Source organism: Oncorhynchus mykiss, chromosome 27, assembly GCF_057628025.1.
Source record: "Oncorhynchus mykiss isolate SJ-2025 chromosome 27, ASM5762802v1, whole genome shotgun sequence".
Lineage (NCBI taxonomy): Eukaryota > Metazoa > Chordata > Actinopteri > Salmoniformes > Salmonidae > Oncorhynchus > Oncorhynchus mykiss.
The window spans coordinates 15452724-15473976 of NC_143048.1; the positions used below are offsets into that span (position 1 = coordinate 15452724).

The 21253-nt window shown below is 44.2% G+C and overlaps 1 protein-coding gene across 6 annotated transcripts in view; it reads left to right on the forward strand.

Moving 5' to 3' along the window:
* The first annotated feature begins 1616 nt into the window (after window positions 1–1616).
* Window positions 1617–21253, forward strand: part of LOC110507158 (uncharacterized) — an 85283-nt gene continuing 65646 nt past the window's right edge. For all 6 annotated transcript variants that reach the window (XM_090224552.1, XM_090224551.1, XM_090224553.1 and 3 more), the window contains exons 1-4: window positions 1617–2167; window positions 3743–3877; window positions 4257–4366; window positions 4528–4632. In XM_090224552.1, the coding sequence (XP_090080678.1) occupies window positions 2085–2167; window positions 3743–3877; window positions 4257–4366; window positions 4528–4632 (433 nt within the window). In that variant the 5' untranslated portion in view covers window positions 1617–2084. The remainder of the gene's footprint in view (window positions 2168–3742; window positions 3878–4256; window positions 4367–4527; window positions 4633–21253) is intronic.

Below are 21253 nucleotides of genomic sequence, written 5' to 3' on the forward strand. Positions count from 1 at the left end.
GTACAAAATTGTCATATTTGAGTAAAAGTAAAGATTCCTTAATAGAAAATGACTCAAGTAAAAGTAAAAGTGATCCAGTAAAATACTACTTGGGTAAGAGTCTAAAAGTATTTGGTTTTTATTTAAGTATCAAAAGCAAATGTAATTTCTCGAGTATCAAAAGTAAAAGTATAAATCATTTCAAATTCCTTATATTAATCAATCCAGACGGCACCATTTTCTTGCGTTTTTAAATGTAAATATAGCCAGGGCCACACTCTAACACTCACACATAATTTACAAACGAAGCATTTGTGTTTAGTGAGTCTGCCAGATCAGAGGCAGTAGGGATGACAATGGATGTTCTGTTGTGCGTACATTTGACTATTTTCTAGTCCTGCTAAGCATCCAAAATGTGTCAGTAAAAAGTACATTCTTTTTTTTTTTAGGAATGTAGTGAAGTAAAAGTAACTAGTCAAAAATATAAATAGAAAAGTAGATACCATGAAAACTACTTAAATAATACTTTAATGTATTTTTACGTAAGTACTTTACACCACTGGATTTCTGCACTCACGTGGTGGGTACTTATTAACCATGGGTCAAAACATATTTAAGCAAACGTTTTTATTGTTTGATCATAAGAATGAATAGATTTCCCTAAAATGTTGCCTGATGTATTATTAACAGATACAAATGATTTAGCCTACTCATTCAGCAGTTTTATCACAATTATTTGGGGGTTGGAACATGTGCAGAGATTGAGAGGGAGATTGAGAGAGAGTTAACGAGAGTATGGATGCAGAGATTATAGAAGACACTGTGAAAACGCTCTACAAACTGCTGGAGAAGATCCATAAGTAGGGAGAGAAGGTGGAAATAAAAGAGAATGTGTTGGAGAAGGCAAGGAGTGGAGAGTGAAAAGGAGGAAATTAAGAAGAAGAAGGAGGGGTAGAGAGGAAGGAGAAGGTGGCAATGCAGAGTTAGGTGGTGAAGAAGAGGGAGTAGGTAGTGATGAAAGACAAGGGGCTGGAAAAGCAGAAAGAGAAACTGGAGAAAAAGAGCAAGAAGCTAGACATATTGGAGAAAGTTGGAAAGTTGGGAGTTGGAAAAGAAGAAAGAGAAGTTGGAGAGGAAGAATAAGATAATGGAAAGGTTGAAAGTGGGTGTGAATAAGAGAAGGTCGAATATTACAAGAACAGGAGAGGTTATTAAACAATTAAGTGAATGAGATTGACAAAATAAAAGTAGATGTCAAAGAGAAGGCAAAAAGTGACAGGTGGAGTTGAAGTGATGGAAGGAGAAGATGGAAAGAGAAAAAAGAGAGAAATAAATGGAGAGAGAGGGAGAAGTTTGAGAAGAGGAAGAGTAGGATGGAGAGAAAAACACACACATAAAGCCATTCATGAACCACTTTGCACTCAGCACTGTGAGCCTACATTTAAAAAAACATCTGAATTAACATCTGAGAGAACCGCAAACTTGCGCTGTAGGGTAGTCTCCTATAACACATTGCAATTTATAAATGCACGATTCAACGACAACAACGGTGGAGGTCGCTGTTTCCAAATCAACGCTTTCTAATTGAAACATCACTGAACTCTAACAAAACACTATCAAATAGGCCTACAGGCTCCAGAGAAAAAAACTAATAAAGCGGGAAGGTGTCAAAAAGTCTTAGGGTTGGTAAATATGTTTGATCTCGTAAATAAAGGTCGTAAATGGATCAATAATCAAACCAATCCGAATCTATTTAGTGTATGAAGTTAAAGTTCAATAGTCTGCACTTTTCATAGATCAAAATACACAGTTGAAAAGCTCTTAGTAGCGGAGAGCTGAGTAAAGATCGATCTCATTGGTGATGATAGGGACCCTCTAGTGCTCGTGGGTGGTACTCCGGAACTCTTGTGAATAGAGCTCGTACGACGAAGGGGGATGGATGCAAGCAAAGGACAAGAAGACCCTTTCAAACTCTCTAGACACGGGACAATTTGGAAGCATTATAGTCCTGTTTCGATGCACATCATTATTTGACGGGACAATAGGAGATATTTACCTTCACCACATCACTCTTTAATTTGTAGTCTTCCCCGTGTGAATGAATAATGTTCTTGAACGTTTTAATGTGGTGCATGATAGCACTGGACACCGCACGCATCGCATCATCTCTGGAGTTACAACCTGGCATGTGAGTGAATTTAGAGTTGCTCGAATATTGTATGTTGAATCATCTAATACATGAGCGTTCACGTGTCTGTCTCTGAGACACATGAACATTTGAGTCTGTAGATAACCAAAGGAATAAATAGTCCATTTGGATTTCGCGGCTCTTCAATGGAAATGTGTCATTGCAGCATGTTTCAACATGCTTTTGGTTAAAGGGATCAACCACAGCCTCTTATCATGGTTATTAGGCTTTGTTGTCACTGTTTTTTACTGTTGGATACGAACGTTATATCTGTACGGTGTACTCTTGTCTTTTTTGACTGCACAACAGTAATCTGGATGCATTTGTCCTCTAGGCGTCGCCCTTTGTGGACCCCACGTAAAATAAACCATATTACTTTACCCGGCAAGCATGATCATTATTATGCTGAGGATGTAAAGCAATGTGTATTTCTCGAGAGACTTCGCGAAAAGAATGAGCGTGTGCAGGACACGCATTCAGAATGATATTTTCATGACTATAAGAGCCTAAAACTTCCCTTAGCTATTTCACCTAGCCTGCTGTCTATTGAACCCAGATGGTGTGTGCAGATGCAGAAATACACGTTTGGACACAAGTGTGTTATATATCCCTGTTCTGACAACATCTTGATATATTTATGATGGATGGTATGTAGATATTCAGCTGCTGAATACCTTGCCATTTTCATTGGCGGACAGGAAGACATGCACAAAGTCACGGCACGCACACAAACAAGCGCACACATTCTGACATATTTTCTCTGACGAGATAATAAACTAGTATTGCCTGGGGAGTTTTATTGGTTATTTATTGGGTATCTGGAACATTGTCCAAGTCCAGCAGAGTATTTGAGAACACGAGTCTAGGGAATTCTAAAGAAGAACAGACCAAAACCTAGACCACAGATGCAGATAGAATGGTTTTACTTTACATGATTTAACCCACAGCAGGTAACTCACAAGCCATCTAGAATGAGATACTCCTAACAATGGCCAATTATTGCTGAATTCAATCCAATTGCTAAATTCCCAGGTCTATCTGGTGCTGTGAATAGACATACGATAGCACATCTAGGTAATGTATGTCACTGTGTCTGTTGGAATGTGTGCACATGCTTCCTCTTGGATGGTTTCAGTGTTTCCCCTGTGTCGGTGTGCTCCCTGGGAGACACACACACACACACACACACACACACACACACACACCTCATCTGGGGTGAACACGCTGGGCACCTGTCAAGACGCTGGAGGGTCTGGAGCTGCTGGGTGGTTCATGATAAGGGTCAGCAACTCTGGTGTCAGATGGAGGAGAGTAAAAAACTCTCTCTCTCTCTCATTGACCTCAACCCTGACCCTCTCCTGTCCTGTGTACCCATCGCTAATAAATTGAAGGATATCTAAACCGCTCATCTCCATTTTTATGCCATTGTAAATCAATGATTCAATTGATGATAACAACATGGTATATAACAATGTAGCCCTAGTATCCAGAGTAATTATAGTGTTACTACACAGGTATACAAGCTACTTAATGTAAAGTGTTACAGACTGAACCATCCTCTCTGTGTCTCTGCAGGCCTAATGTGTGTGCGGAGCAGGAGTTGTCCATGCTGGGTGCACGCCAGCCTTGTGTCCAGGCCTTCACTCGGATGGTCAAGGTCTGGAAGCAAGGCTGCACCGGCCACCGCTGGTGTGTTGGCTACGAAAGGAGGTGAGTGGCACATCTTCTCCAATACCCTGTTGTTGTTGTTGTTGTTGTTGTTGTTGGATAGTTGTACTCAGTCTCTCCTATCATCACTGGGCTCATACAGATGTAGGATCTTAATTTGAGCCAGTTTGCTACAGCAGGGAAATAATCCTGCAGCGACAGGAAATGTGAATTGTTGTGTGGATTATAACGAATGCACATTTTTGTAGGGCTTGAGGGAAAATCAAGTCTGAAATGTCAAAGTGGAAATGACAAACTTCAGAAGCCTTTTAAAACCTCAAATACACTACAAGGTTAACATTTCCTGCATTGAAGGAAAGTTCTCCTGCAACAGGTTGATCAAATTAAGATCCTACACCTGTATGTCATTTCCTTTCTGCAGAACAGGCTACTACACAGCCTACAGGCAGGTGTACAGTATGGATGTGCACAGGGTGACCAGGTGCTGCCCTGGGTGGACACAGAGGGGCAAGGAGAGGGGCTGTTTGCACCGTGAGTTCAAAGTCAAACACTGAATATTACTTTTGTATTAAGACATGTATCTATGGACAAATTTAGCGCTATCATACATATTAAATTCATTGTTGATGTGTTGTCGTGTATGAGCATTTGCAGGTGTTACTGGAGTGACCGATGTGCGTTGTGTTATACAGGGGTGTGTGCTGCTACTACCTGCTTCAATGGGGGCAGGTGTGCTGAGAGAGGTGACCAGATCTGTCATTGTCCTGTAGGCTTCCAAGGAACACGCTGCCAGTATGGTGAGTGAGTCATCATGGAGTCAGAGAAAGAGAACATGTTGTGGACAATTTGCCATGGTTTTGGGGGGTTTTGTGAGGGAGGCGGAGTGAGAGAATGGTAAAAATATGAGTGAGAGAGAGTGTGAGAGACAGAGAGGGAGAGAATGAGAGAGAGAGAGTGAGAAAGAGTGAATGAGAGGCCAGAAAAAAACACAGAATCCTTTTCGACTAAACACATCAACATTGTAAAGGTCAACGTTTTTTAAACTTCAGTGTCCACCCTGTAACCACTAGCCACCCCTTTGCGGTGTATCCTTTTTACAGCCGAGCTGTGAGGCTGTGTGTAGATTAGTGAGTCCAGCCCTAGAGACTGACCTATATCCTTAAAGGAGAAAAAAATGGTCAAGTCCTAATGGACACAGTGCAGACCTGGTGCTTTCACTTTGAACAACATAAATGAGGGTTTCCTGTGGCTGCGATCGTCAGTGGCCGCTCAATGGGGGTTGCTGGGTAATTAGAGGTGGCAGAAGTGCACCATGGGAGAAAATGGGTCCTTTGAAGGCTGCTGCCCCGGGCGCTGAGGGGCTAACTCGCTGGGTAGGCCGTCATTGTAAATAAGAATTTGTTCTTAACTGACTTGCCTAGTTAAATAAAGGTAAAATATATATTGTTTTAAACTCAACCCTGCCTCGATCCTCTGTCCTCCAGTCTGCAAGCTGGATTCTAATGAGGGTATGTGCAGTTTGAGCTTCTCACAGATGGAACAGACACTGCCTGTCTGGACACCAGGGCCTATATTGACATAAAGTCATCCCATAGAGTATGATCTGATCTAGGATCTTTGACCTTTTAGATCCTAATGAATAAGATTATATGGACAGGTGGGAACCTGATCCTAGATCAGAACTCCAACTCTGAGACACTTTGTGAATATGGGCAAATGACTAGGATTCTGTAACGCTTCAGTGGTCCGTCCTGTTTATTCAAGCTAATCAGCAAGCAATCAAATAATTAAATATGAAAGCATACTAGTGGACTGTGGACTGTAAATATGAGAAGTAACCTGATCCAGTATTATTCTTCCTGTCTTTAAAATTCCCATGAACATCTCTTGATCTGCTCTCCTTTCCCTCTGACCCTCTGACCCCTAACGCTCTGTCATCCGGCCAACAGCGAGAGGACAACGTTTGTTAGTTGATGTTCTAAGGAAGACTCCCCCAAAAGAGATAACAGAGAACAATTAGTTACACCCCCTTTCCATGCATATGCATGCACACACGCAAACATGCACGCATGCACTCAGGCACGCACACACACACATACACACACATACAAACACTGTGACACTGTCACAAGCACACACACACACACATGCCTTCTCCACACACGCAGCAGGAGGAAGGTCCGGCCAGGGGTTCTCTTTGTTGCTCTTCCTCCGGCTGTGACATTTCACAGGGACGCACCAGTGTTTGTTTCTGATGGCTGCCCCGCTCGTTTGTTTGGAAAGAGCTGCTTGGGTTTTCAGGGAAGGGTGAACAACAGAGGGACACACACGTTAGTCAGGTGACAGGGAAGGGGGACAAAGATAAGCCTAGACTCATTTCCGTCAAGGTTTTCGGTTCTCTCTGTGAACACAGAAGCTTTGACCTCTTATTCCTCCTCTCTCCCCTAACATCTTTCCTTCCTCCACCTCTCAGAGAGTAGATTTATCCTCCTCTCCAGCCAGAAGGTTTAAAGCAGGGCAGCAGCCATTTTCAGCCAGCTCTCACTGAGAGGGACACTGTTCCTCTGTATTGAGTCAAATGCATAAAAAGGTCAAGGGTTAGGTTTAGAAGTTGTAAGGTTTAGGTCCAGGTTTAGTGTAATTTTAGAATAAAAAATATACATATAGATACAAGGTGTGATTGTGATTAAAGGTGTGATCGAAGTAAGCTGCTTTTTGAGTTGGTGTATGTGGTTGAATGCAGCTCAATGACAGACTTGTCCCCATTTTTTTACATTTTCTAAAAGCAATGCCCATTCATACGCACATACTCCAATGTTCCAAGTGCTATTCCAAAGTTATTCCCATGTAGTTTCAGAATATGGCCCACTCCAGCAGTGGAGGGTTGATTATCAGAGCTGAAACCATATTCCCATATCCACCAGGTGAACTATGCCACAGGCTTTAAGATTGTCCACACCTTCTTTGAACCAGTCCAGGGTTGTGTTCATTAGGGCACAACGTAGCAATTGCAATGGAAATGTGAAAATGTCTACTTTACTCTGCTTCTGAGCATTTTCCTTGGTTTCGTGTTCCAGGTCAGCAGAGAGGCTTCAACATGCCAAGAGCTCTGTCAACTCACTCAGAGTAATGAAGCTGTGCTGTGTTGCTCAGAGATCCTGCCCTACCTGTCTCTGCTTCGCTGCAGTAGAGTTAGCCCTGCAGAACCATGCCTTGGCTTTCTGACTGCTAAACCTATTAAGGACAAGAAGACTGGAGAGGGGGAAGCTGTATAATGTTCTCCATGCTTTATTGGTTCTCTCCATCATAGCATTCAGGTTTGGGGTGACCTAGATGTGAGTGTGGTGGTTGTAATACTATGGCGATTCTGCCTTGGTAAGAGAATTGTAGTCTTTGTGATGTCTTAATGACCAGCACAGCTTACGCAGATACAGTAAGTGTTTTATTTTGTTTAGTTAATATGATGTGTAAAGTATACCTATGCCAGTACCCAGTACCTGGGTTAGAGCATGAGGTAGTGGATGCAGAGCTGTTCTCTCACCTCTTTTAAAGGTAGACTCACGCCTCCCGAGTGGCGCAGCGGTCTGCATCACAGTGCTAGAGGCGTCACTACATACCTGGGTTCGATCTCGGGCTGTATCACAACCGGCCGTGATCGGGAGTCCCGTAGGACGGCGCCCAGCCGTTAGGGAAGGATTTGGCTCGGGAGGCTTTACTTGGCTCATCGTGCTTTAGCGACTCCTTGTGGCGGTCCGGGTGCCTGCAAGCTGACCTCGGTCGTCAGGTGAACAGTGTTTCCACCGACACATTGGTGCGGCTGGTCCAGGTTAAGCGGGCGGGTGTTTGGCAGGTCATGTTTCAGAGGATGCATGACTTGACCTTCGCTTCCCGAGCACGTTGGGGAGTTGCAGCGATGAGACAAGATTGAAATTGGGGAGAAAAGGGGGGTAAAATACCCCCCCCCCCCCCAAATATTTAATACAATAAAAAAAAGCTAATTGACTTTGCCACAAGCAGCACCACAGATATTGAGATGAGCGAGATAGAAAACTTTGCTCTCACACAGTCCCACACAGCGCATGTTACGGTGTGGTCGCCACGGGACCAAAACCGTGGAGAAAAGAGGAGAAGTTGAGTCTTGTGCTTCAACACTCTTAGTTATTGCGGAAATTGACCCACTATGCTGTTTACTTTCTGCATCTACGTCATATCGCTGAGTCTACCTTTAATAATTATAATAATATCATTCCATGAATCCACCAAGTGTTTAAAGACTTTTACATAAAGTGTAACACATTGGAGCCACCCCACAGTACTAATACAAACCAGGTTTGGTGGGTGAATGGGACGTTTATTTAGACTTGGGCCTCTGTTCCATACCTGGAGCCATGAACCCAGCAGTTGTAGTCGCTCAGGGAGAGCCACGCCCAGCTAGTCAGAAAAACTGTTGGATTGTGGAGATGGAGAGGAGTGTTGAGCGAAGGGGCACACGATGGTGGCAGAATGTAGGGTAGACTTCAGACCACATCATTAGAAATATATCAGAATGTTAACATACAGTATATAACCATAGTATTTCAAGTGTCAAGGTTTTAATGTCACGTTCACAAGTACAGTGAAATGCCTCTCTTGCGAGCTCCAAACCCAACAATGCAGTAATCAATATCAATGTAGCACAAAAAATAACACAAGGTAGAACAAAAACACACAAGAAATAAAAATAAGAAATAAGAAGACCAGGAGAAAGTAAGTAATCATTCTATCTATATGCAGGGTCAGTTCCAGTAGCATATTTACAATGTGCAGGGATACTGAGTGATATGTATAGGGGTAGCAACGACCATATTTTGACATATTCCAATGAGACCATCTCATGGTCAGACCATGCGAGAGATGGCACAATTATTTGATAATGTTGAGACTTTTATATTCTGCTGTGGATTTTGGATTTGTCAATGGTGGAGGGAATAGGGGAGGGGGAGAAAGAGTAGAGATAGACAGAGGGGAGAGAGCTAACCTCTCCAATGTAGATGAATGATGTTTCATTTCCTCCATGTTCCCTAATCCTGGTCTGTGTTGTGTAGAACAGATGTCTGGATAACATCCTCACACAGCAAGGAGGCACGCAGGCCTCTCTCTGGATCTCAGACTGGCTTTATCCACACTTTACCCAGCCCCCAGTCACCTGGAACCACAGGAGAACCATTAGATAACCACCAGGGAACCTCCTGGAAAAAATGTATGAATTACTGACCTCACGCCAGTGTGCCACAGGTAAATCAGTCAGCCTTTATGGGCCCTTAGGGGCCACAGTCTATGTACTTAAGGGCCTCACCCGCAATGGTATGTTATGGTCCGTATATTCATGTGGATGTTGTGGAACAGAAACAGTTAGCGATACCGAAAGGTATGTATACTAAAGCACCTGTTGACTGTCTGTTTCTCAGGCCTATGTGTTTGTGCCTGAACCGATCTGTAGAGGGTCGATCCTAGTCTACTACAGTGCCTTAAGAAAGTATTCACACCCTGTGACTTTTTGTTGTTTTACAGTCTGACTTTCAAATTTATTACATTTTGGTTTTGTGTCACTGGCCTACACACAATACCCGATAATGTCAAATTGTTTACAAATTAATTAAAAAAATTAAGCTGAAATAATATCTTGGGTCAATAAGTATTCAACCCCTCTGTTATGGCAAACCTAAATAAGTTCAGGTGTAAAAACTTGCTTAAAAGTAATAACAAGATCACATAATAAGTTGCACGGACTCACTCTTGTGTGCAATAATAGTGTTTTAACATGGTTTTTGAATGACATCTCTGTATACCACACTTACAATTATCTGTAAGGTCCCTCAGTCAAGCAGTGAATTTCAAACACAGATTCAACTACAATGACCAAGGAAGGTTTTCCAATGCCTCAACGAGAGAAGGGCACCTATTGGTAGATCTTTTATTGTCTTTTTGCATATATTGAATATCCCTTTGAGCATGGTGTCATAGGAAGCCAATTGTCCACCTGCTTCTAATCACTGATGTCAGAGAACGCTATGCTAATGCAATCCTTCAGATTGTGACACGCGGTTTGCAGTGTTGATGCTATGTGTTGTGGGTTGATGCCGCGGCCTCAACGCTCTCCGCAACGTGTTAAACACATGATAGGTCTGAGACTTAGCCTGGCCAATCTGGCCCGGTATAATTGGCTAGGTTTACGGCTCTTGTGAACACTACTCTGTCTCACTTCGTTACGCTTTTCAACGGCCGGGCTTTGGTGAAACGACACGTCGGTCCGCAGGACGTAAGGAAACAGGAAACAAGCAGGAACGATGAAATGCTGTGGACAGGTCACATCTGGTTTTAGCCAGAAAAGGCTGATTTTGTTCAATGTGTTTTTGTGAAAGACTATCATGGACAGTGCCGGGGGAATTTGCTGATCTCCTGCTTTAGGTGGATTATACAGTGAAATGCCCGAGCTGTGAAAGTCAAGAGTATGTCTCTCACACATACTGTGTGTTCCTTCCAAGTCAGCCGATAGCTACACCCCATCTGAGTTTGATCAGGTCCGTTTTATCTGTTAGAACAGAAACATTTCTGGTGTCGCAGCATGACATTTATTAAGTTCAAGTAAGAGAGTGGGGTTCCAGGGGTTAGTCACTTTCAGGTAGTTGGCTGACTGAGATTCTGTTTTTAGCACTTTGTAAAGATACTGATACTGCACATCTGAAGTCCTCAATTGTCCCCTAGATCTGTCAGTTATACAGAGAGAGATACTGTTAGACACTCTCCCCCCTTTCCCAGAGGCTCTGTTTCTCTCTCTCTCTCTCTCTCTCTCTCTCTCTCTCTCTCTCTCTCTCTCTCTCTCTCTCTCTGTCTCTCTCTCTCTCTCAGTAGGAGTCTCCTCGTAATGACTTGCTAGTTAGCAGACAGAAAAAAAATTGCCCAGGGCATTCTTTCTGTGGTACCTTGCTTGAAAAATGTTCCTCTGTCTATGAGGAAATTAACCCTCTCGACCCATGTTTATTTCTCCCAGAGGAAAACATCCTGCTACATTGTGTGTGTGTGTGTGTGTGTGTCTGTGTGTGGAGACTTCCTGAACAAAGTCAAGTAGCACTGTCTGGGGTCTGAGACCACTGAGGACAGCTGCTAGTGGTCTCCTGACTCTCCTACTTCTCAGCACTGGGGGACTGTGATGATGTGTGATTGTGTGTATATTTGGATAGCTCTTGGCAAAAACCTACTTTGTAGACTAGAGAATCTGTGTACAATATGTCCCTGGAGAGTTGTGGTCAGACTATGCTCCCGGACATTCCAATCTTAATCAGACCTTAAGGAAATGAATCCTGGTGGACTGTGTCTATCATGTCTGACTGTCAGTGTTCTGTTGTGACGGTGGCGATGGGTTCATTTTGGGATTGGGAAGACACTGTCATCTATACCAGTAGTCTTGGGGCATTTTATAATGTGCTCTATGACCCATTTATACCCATTCTTATTTAACCATACAGGCCAATGCTTAGTCTCACATCTGTAAAGCTTGGATTGAAAATCTTATGAGTAGAGGGAAAACCAGAGTGGATATGATGAGAACATTCCACTGGATTCCTCTATTGATTTCTATAAAAAGAGAGAACCTGTGACTGTCTGTGAGATAGTCTGTTTCACTTCAGCAGGTGTGTGTGTGGGAGTGTTGGTTGGCTGATTGGACAGTCTCCCTTCTCTGAGTCTTTTGCCCGCTATGGAATTTCTCTCTGATTAGTCCCACTCCCACAGGAGTCCATGAAGGAAACTGACTGTTTTGTTTGGGCTCCTGGGTAACAGCAGCACTTATTGGTCTGATGATGTTGTGACTGTGAGACAAAAGACCAGACTTATTTGCCTTTAAACTCAAAGGGCTTGGAAAGTCAACTGTTGTGGTTTGCAGTTTACTCGCTGTCATCTGACAAAGGGATGACATAATCTCATCTGTAACCGACATCTACGCTCCAGATTCCTTGGGTCTTAGCTCTGTTCAATCCCTGGATCAGTCTGAATTCTAAATGGAAGGAGGAGGACCTGGTTAACAGATGAAGTGCCTGATGTGATTCTAATCCCCCTGCCTGTGTTTGGGATCAAGATTAATACCCTGCATCTGGTTGTAATGAGTACAGGTTACATTGTTTGTTCTGGACCATTTCAAGAATGTCTTTCGGATTCCTTGAACAGAAATATGTTCCTTGTGCCCTGTGCTGATAAAGTTTCAGGAGACTGAAACTTTGCTTGGTTTATGTAGCGAGCTTTAGCGGGAACCGTTGGATGACCACTGACAGGTCGGTCTGTGGGTTGGCTGGCGGCACCCTTGTTCTTGTTCAAATCAGCTTTGAGGTCTGATCAGAACTCCTGAACACAGACGTCCACCCTCTCACCCCTCCACCCCCAGACACAGCTCCCAACCCCCCCAAAACTAGACAGCTTGATTAGCTGCTTATTAACAAGGCAGGTGTAACCTTCATGAACTTCCCTCTCAGTAGCGGTGTGTGGGTAAAATCACTGGGGAAGCCCCCTCACCCCCATATTACAACCTATGCTGTATGTGTTGTGATAATTGCGTCATTTCCTGTTAACTCATATGCCTTGCCACTGTGATATATAGGCCTAAAGGCCAAGACAATAATAAGACAGCGGCAGAATAAATTAAACCACACCTTTGTTTCATCACAAAACCGGTGAGCAACCTCTGTCCAGTAAAGTCCACATAGCATATTGCATGTAACAGACAGTTACATGACCTACAGCATGCTTAAGCAAGTTAATGTTTCCTTCATTTTCTGACCACTAAACAACTATCGATTTAGAAGTGTTACCGTAAACAGGAGCTTCCTTCTCACTATTCCAGCTCCATTTCAACTTCAACATTTCAACATCATCAAATCACCTCTGCTTAGTCTAATACAGGGATGACTAAAAGATACCAAAAACAATTTAGTCCAATTAACATAAGCTAAATATGATGTGGCTGTCCATGTTTTGTGCAAGATAACATGTTGACTCACCCTACTTGTAGAGAAACGCCAATGCCATCCTCCTCTCTTTCATGTTGACGAAACGGTCTATCACTCTGTCATACAGTATATGCTTTTATTTTTTGTTGTCCTAGGCTACCAGGCTAATTGCTTGCCCGCTAGTCTTCCATTTATGGGCAACGTTAACTAGTTAACATTAGCCTTCTACATCTAGCTACTGTACATATTGAACTTCCATCTTCTCAGGCCAGATGCACAACAAAGTATGAATGAATGGTTGGATCATAATCGCCATTATACGGAGAATTAAATCCAATCCCTATCTCCATCCATGGATAATTTAGGAAAGGGCCAATTTTAGCTATCTAGTTAGCTATCCACCGGAGGACAACGACACAACGTGAAGCAACAATTCAAGTTGTTTCTGTTAATGATGTATGCTCTCAAAGTGATTTGATAGGAGAGACGCCAAATCCAGGCTGACACTTTTTTTCCCCCGCCAGGAAGGTTCGCTCAGTTTAGCTCAACGCTCAGGAAAATAATGAAACACAGAGAGACGAAAGATAAATTAAAAGTGTTGTTACATTTTTGGGGGAAGTCTGGCTTCCCTTGGCGTCCATGAACACACACCACTGTTCCCTCTAGAAGTTTGGTTCCTAGTTTTCTTAATAACGTCTTACTTTTATAACCAGTGGATGACATTCTTATTAGTCTCTCCTATTTAGAACATTAGACAAGTTAATGTTTTTGTTTCTATGGTTTCGCAATTACTGTTTTCCAGGCGTATAACTGGATCCTACGCATTTACAGCCTCCCTTTTTTTTAATTTAGAAGCAGAATTGGTGCATCTAAGACCCTATTGTCCTTGTACCATTTGTGGTCAGTCAGAAACATCCTAAAATCTTATGGCATTTGCCTTTTCACTTTATCGTTCCAGTAATGCACAAAATCTAATTTAGAAATGGTGATAAGCCCAACAGTTCTATTCAGAAACACTTGCTGTAAATGTGGAGTAATCAAACGTGTAACTGTATACAGATTATGTCCAGCTCTGTAGGAACAAATTGCCTGATGCAGAGTTGTATAACTTCTGGGGGCACTGCCTGACAGACTTCACCCAACACATCCGAGACAGAGACAGCAATAAGGGTGGATTATTGAACTGCTGAACATGAACAAATAAACAATAATCCTCATAAGCGTACATATTTGAAGCTGTAAAAATGTTGAATGGTCACAATTGTGCCAAAGAATGTTTGAGAGAAGTTTGAGTCTGGACTGGGTTTTCTTTTACTGTAATTAATATCTGCTTTTGTGAGAGAAGGCTTGATCAGTGGTGTAAGCGCTGGTCCACTGGGAGGCCCAAGGCAGGGAAGGTTGCTTTGGCTTTTCAACTGACGCTGCTGTGTTAAAACTGGAATAACACCTTAGGTTTTTGTCCACACGCGATGTCACATATGTTGCTGGCGAAGAGTGTTTTTCTGACCGACAGGATGTGGAAGGTGTGGAGGTCTGAGGTCTGTGACTAGTGTGAAGCTGCCAGCTTCCCACCGCGAGATAGTGACTGTCTCCTGCACCTCCACAGGACCATCACGCACCTGGAGAGAGACTCCATTTTCGGTAATGTCTGATGTCTGACGTTAATAGCTACATCTCTGCTAATCTTTCATTTGGTCATTGGGTACGTGCTGCAGTCTGCAGCTCGTAAAAATGATTTTTCTGTGGGTTGCGAGCAGTCAAGAGATCAGACCTTCCACAAAAGCAAAGCAGGTGCAGAGTTGGCTTTGTGAGGACAAGGCAGAGACAGAGGGTTTGGGTCACTTAGCCAGGCCAAGGTTTCACTTACTGCCAAAACACTCTCCACTGAACTGACCCTGCTTAGATATAGATCTCATAATTCCATCATATGACTTATAAAATGATCATAGAAGCTTATTAAAAGTTTTTTATTTATATTTTTCCAGTTTTAAGAGCTGCAAGCGATTCTGCTGTAAATGTGGGATGTGTGGACTGTGGAACCATGTGTCTGAGTGTAGATAGAAGCCTCAAGTTAGAACTGACAGGCATACATACCCTGAATGCCCAGTGTGCTACGTGCTTAGCATTATCAGCATTAGGGCCATAATGGCTACCATATGGCAATGAACTTCCCTGAACGCTAAACAAACAATTCCTTATTGCTTCTGTGCCATTAAGGTGCTGTGTTTACCACGTTAGTGGCGAGGATCCTGGGTAATCGTCTGTGAGATTCACCATATGCTCATCGATCTGCTCTGAGCTGAGATTCCCTCAGTAGCAGTGGAACACTAGATCAAATTGATGGTTATTTTCCTGGAGGACCTGATTGAGAGCAGTCTCAGCCTCACCCAGCGCCAGCCTACGGGCTAAATGAGGTCAAAAGAGAGTGGGTTCTCTGTCTAATTACATGGTACAATAAAGGTAATTTAATCTTGGTAAAATTGTGCTAAAAAAGTGCTATTCTATAATTTGTTTTCTTCTACCTTTCACAACCTATGTGAAACTAAATAGGACCATGTTTAGATGCAATCATAAGAGAGAACATTCTCCAAAACATACCTCCAATACGCCTCATATAAATCAACAACATGTAGCAAAAACAGAAGAAATCTACCGGTTTCTGTCTGTCTAAGCCATTAACCATCCGTCACCGTGAGCAGATTCCTGAGGCTTTCTCCCTTCCTGAGCCCTCAGCACATTACCAGTGAATTGGCCGTGGATCAGTGGGGCAGGAATGGCCTTTCCAGGTGTACTAGGCCTGTGTTAGAGTCGAGGACAGAAGGATAGAGGCTCCTAGGGAGTTAGAGGAACTGCCTTACTGGAAGACACAGTGGAAGGCTGATCTGATCAAAATAAGAGATACAGTTCAGTATTGTATGTTCAGAGTTGGCCCAGATGGAGCTAGAGAGGCCATTTGAACAGACAGCACATGTTTGTTTGCTTCCTTTTTAATGGATAGCCAACCTCCTGGGGGCTCAAGGGGAGAACTGAGAGATCAAGTTGTTCCATTGTAGGTACTCAATGTTAACGTTACACATTATTTACACATATTATAATATATATGGTGAGACTACGTAAGGAATAGGGTGCCTTTTGGGACGCAGGGTTAGATGTATCTTTATGCTTAGATCTGTGGGCAAAACATCAGTGCTGTAGGTTTGTATGTTCAGACTTATGTCGCCTCCATATTTAGGTGTGACAAACATAATGCTTGGCTGTGCAGTCTTGAACATTTTAATACTGTACATTCAACAAACGTGATTGATCATGTTGCGTCAAGTACACTGCACACAGATGGGCTGTCAATCGCAATGCTCGTCATTATTTACCGGGTTCTGATTACACCTTTCAACCATCCCATGTTTTATTACGACTGACCATCCACAGGGGGGATACTCAAACTGTGTAGGAACACTAGTATTATGCATATCAACACTGGGCCTGGGAAGACCTACTGGTGTTTGTCATCCTTCTGTCCATAGCTGACACTTCACATAGATCTGCTGCATAGGCTGCAGTTTATTTGAGTGAGTGAGTGCTTCATCTCCCGAGGGTGACAGTTGTGTGATTATGCTTATGTACAAAGGCAAGCCCAGCACCCAGTTTTCATCATTCAACTCATTTGTCCAGTGCCCAGAGTAAACAAATACAGTTTTATGAATTCCATAAAAAAAGAAAGAGGGAAATTATGTGCACAGTAAAGACCCCGGCAAACAATCTGTGTCCTGTAAATCTTATTCAAACATGTACTCTGTGAAAATCCTTATTATATTGGGTCATAAATCCATGTCCTACACTAAATCAAATCCAGATCAAATAAAATTTTATTTGTCACATACACATGTTTAGCAGATGTTATTGCAGGTGTAGGGAAATGCTTGTGTTTCTAGCTCGAACCGTGCTGTAATATCTAACAATTCACAACAATACACACAATACACACAAACCTAAAAGTAAAATAATGGAATTAAGGAATATATAAATATTAGGATGAGCAATGTCGGAGTGGCATTAACTAAAATACAGTAGAATAGAATACAGTATATACATATGAGATGAGTGAAGCAAACATATGTAAACATTATTAGTGAGTGGTGTTCCATTATTAAAGTGGCCAGTGATTTCAAGTCTATGTATATGGGGCAGCAGCTTCTAAGGTGCAGGGTTACGTAACTGGGTGGAAGCCGCCTAGTGATGGCTATTTAACAGTCTGATGGCCTTGAGATAGAAGCTGTTTTTCAGTCTCGGTCCCAGCTTTGATGCACCTGTACTGACCTCGCCTTCTGGATGATAGCGGGGTGAACAGGCAGTGGCTCGGGTGGTTGATGTCCTTGATGATCTTTTGGGATGATCTTCTTGTCATTGTTGGTAATCAGGCCTACTACTGTTGTGTCTTCTGCAGACTTGATGATTGAGTTGGAGGCGTGCGTAGCCATGCAGTTATGGGTGAACAGGGAGTACAGGAGGGGGCTGAGCACACACCCTTGTGGGGCCCCTGTGTTGAGGATCAGCAAAGTGGAGGTGTTGTTTCCTACCTTCACCACCTGGGGGCGCCCCGTTAGGAAGTCCAGGACCCAGTTGCACAGGGCGTGGTTCAGACCCAGGGCCCCGAGCTTAATGATGAGCTTGGAGGGTACTATGGTGTTGAATGCTGTCAATGAACAGCATTCTTACATAGGTATTCCTTTTGTCCAGAAGTGCAAATAAAAGAGTGCAATAAATTTACAAGGAGAACAACAAGTTCAGCAGGGTTACAGTAGCTGGAAAGAAACTGTTCTTGAGCCTGCTAGTGCGGGAACGTAGAGACCTGTACCACCTGCCTGATGGTAGGAGGGCAAACAGTTTGTGGCATAGATGTGAATGGTTCCTGATGATGCCGCACGCCCTACGCAGACACTGCTTGCGCTGGAGGTCTACGATGGCAGGGAGCTGGGCACCAGTGATGTGCTGGGCGGTTTTCATCACCCGCTGCAGGGCCTTCCGGTCATCAACTGAGCATCCGCCAAACCACACTGTGGCGCAGTTAGTCAGAATGCTCTCCACCGTGCAGCGGTAAAAGTTCACCAGGATCTTGGGAGACAGGTGGGCCATCTTCAGCCTCCTCAAAAAGTACAGGCGCTGCTGCTCCTTTTTGACCTAGGGTTGAGGTGTTGAAGGTCCAGGAGAGGTCTTTGGAGATATAGATACCCAGGAATTTGAAGCTGGGCACACACTCCACCTCAGTGCCATCAAAAACTGCAGCTTTTAGACTTCTTGTAATCCACAATGAGCTCCTTGGTTTTCTTTGCATTGAGGGCCAGGCTGTTGTCAGCGCACCATGCAGCCAGGTGCTTGACCTCCTCCCTGTAGGCTGACCTGTCATTGTCACTGATCAGGCCTACCACCGCGGTGTCGTCTGTGAACTTAACAATGGTGTTAGAACCGTGTACAGCAACGCAGTCGTAGGTGAAGAGGGAGTACAGGGAGGGCTCAGCATGCAGCCCTGTGGCACACCGGTGTTCAGGTTCAGAGTAGAGGAAGTGAAGTTGTCTAACCTGACAGACTGGGGCCTGTTGGTTAGGAAGTCCAAAGTCCAGTTACAGAGAGAGGGGCTGATCCCTAGGTCATGGAGTGTGGTGACCTCCCTAGAGGGAATGACCGTATTGATTGCTGAGCTAAAGTCTAGGAACAGCATTCTCACATAGGTGTTGGTTTTGACCAGGTGGGTCAGGGCAGAGTGTATAGCTGTGGAGATGGCGTCCTCTGTAGACCTGTTCAGTCGTTAGGCAAACTGGTGGGAATCCAGTGTTGGAGGGAGGCAGGACTTAAGGTACCCTAAAACCAGTCTTTCGAAGCACTTCATCAAATTCAAATCAAATTCAAATTTTATTTTATTTGTCACATACACATGGTTAGCAGATGTTAATGCGAGTGTAGCGAAATGCTTGTGCTTCTAGTTCCGACAATGCAGTAATAACCAACAAGTAATCTAACTAACAATTCCAAAACTACTGTCTTGTACACAGTGTAAGGGGATAAAGAATATGTACATAAGGATATATGAATGAGTGATGGTACAGAGCAGCATAGGCAAGATACAGTAGATGGTATCGAGTACAGTATGTACAAATGAGATGAGTATGTAAACAAAGTGGCATAGTTTAAAGTGGCTAGTGATACATGTATTACATAAGGATACAGTCGATGATATAGAGTACAGTATATACGTATGCATATGAGATGAATAATGTAGGGTAAGTAACATTATATAAGGTAGCATTGTTTAAAGTGGCTAGTGATATATTTACATCATTTCCCATCAATTCCCATTATTAAAGTGGCTGGAGTTGAGTCAGTGTCAGTGTGTTGGCAGCAGCCACTCAATGTTAGTGGTGGCTGTTTAACAGTCTGATGGCCTTGAGATAGAAGCTGTTTTTCAGTCTCTCGGTCCCAGCTTTGATGCACCTGTACTGACCTCGCCTTCTGGATGATAGCGGGGTGAACAGGCAGTGGCTCGGGTGGTTGATGTCCTTGATGATCTTTATGGCCTTCCTGTGACATCGGGTGGTGTAGGTGTCCTGGAGGGCAGGTAGTTTGCCCCCGGTGATGCGTTGTGCAGACCTCACCACCCTCTGGAGAGCCTTACGGTTGAGGGCGGAGCAGTTGCCGTACCAGGCGGTGATACAGCCCGCCAGGATGCTCTCGATTGTGCATCTGTAGAAGTTTGTGAGTGCTTTTGGTGACAAGCCAAATTTCTTCAGCCTCCTGAGGTTGAAGAGGCGCTGCTGCGCCTTCTTCACAATGCTGTCTGTGTGAGTGGACCAATTCAGTTTGTCTGTGATGTGTATGCCGAGGAACTTAAAACTTGCTACCCTCTCCACTACTGTTCCATCGATGTGGATAGGGGGGTGTTCCCTCTGCTGTTTCCTGAAGTCCACAATCATCTCCTTAGTTTTGTTGACGTTGAGTGTGAGGTTATTTTCCTGACACCACACTCCGAGGGCCCTCACCTCCTCCCTGTAGGCCGTCTCGTCGTTGTTGGTAATCAAGCCTACCACTGTTGTGTCGTCCGCAAACTTGATGATTGAGTTGGAGGCGTGCGTGGCCACGCAGTCGTGGGTGAACAGGGAGTACAGGAGAGGGCTCAGAACGCACCCTTGTGGGGCCCCAGTGTTGAGGATCAGCGGGGAGGAGATGTTGTTGCCTACCCTCACCACCTGGGGGCGGCCCGTCAGGAAGTCCAGTACCCAGTTGCACAGGGCGGGGTCGAGACCCAGGGTCTCGAGCTTGATGACGAGCTTGGAGGGTACTATGGTGTTGAATGCCGAGCTGTAGTCAATGAACAGCATTCTCACATAGGTATTCCTCTTGTCCAGATGGGTTAGGGCGGTGTGCAGTGTGGTTAAGATTGCATCGTCTGTGGACCTATTTGGGCGGTAAGCAAATTGGAGTGGGTCTAGGGTGTCAGGTAGGGTGGAGGTGATATGGTCCTTGACTAGTCTCTCAAAGCACTTCATGATGACGGAAGTGAGTGCTACGGGGCGGTAGTCGTTTAGCTCAGTTACCTTAGCTTTCTTGGGAACAGGAACAATGGTGGCCCTCTTGAAGCATGTGGGAACAGCAGACTGGTATAGGGATTGATTGAATATGTCCGTAAACACACCGGCCAGCTGGTCTGCGCATGCTCTGAGGGCGCGGCTGGGGATGCCGTCTGGGCCTGCAGCCTTGCGAGGGTTAACACGTTTAAATGTCTTACTCACCTCGGCTGCAGTGAAGGAGAGACCGCATGTTTTCGTTGCCGGCCGTGTCAGTGGCACTGTATTGTCCTCAAAGCGGGCAAAAAAGTTGTTTAGTCTGCCTGGGAGCAGGACATCCTGGTCCGTGACTGGGCTGGATTTCTTCCTGTAGTCCGTGATTGACTGTAGACCCTGCCACATGCCTCTTGTGTCTGAGCCGTTGAATTGAGATTCTACTTTGTCTCTGTACTGACGCTTAGCTTGTTTGATAGCCTTGCGGAGGGAATAGCTGCACTGTTTGTATTCGGTCATGTTACCAGACACCTTCCCCTGATTAAAAGCAGTGGTTCGTGCTTTCAGTTTCACGCGAATGCTGCCATCAATCCACGGTTTCTGGTTAGGGAATGTTTTAATCGTTGCTATGGGAACGACATCTTCAACGCACGTTCTAATGAACTCACACACCGAATCAGCGTATTCGTCAATGTTGTTGTCTGACGCAATACGAAACATGTCCCAGTCCACGTGGTGGAAGCAGTCTTGGAGTGTGGAGTCAGCTTGGTCGGACCAGCGTTGGACAGACCTCAGCGTGGGAGCCTCTTGTTTTAGTTTCTGTCTGTAGGCAGGGATCAACAAAATGGAGTCGTGGTCAGCTTTTCCGAAAGGGGGGCGGGGCAGGGCCTTAT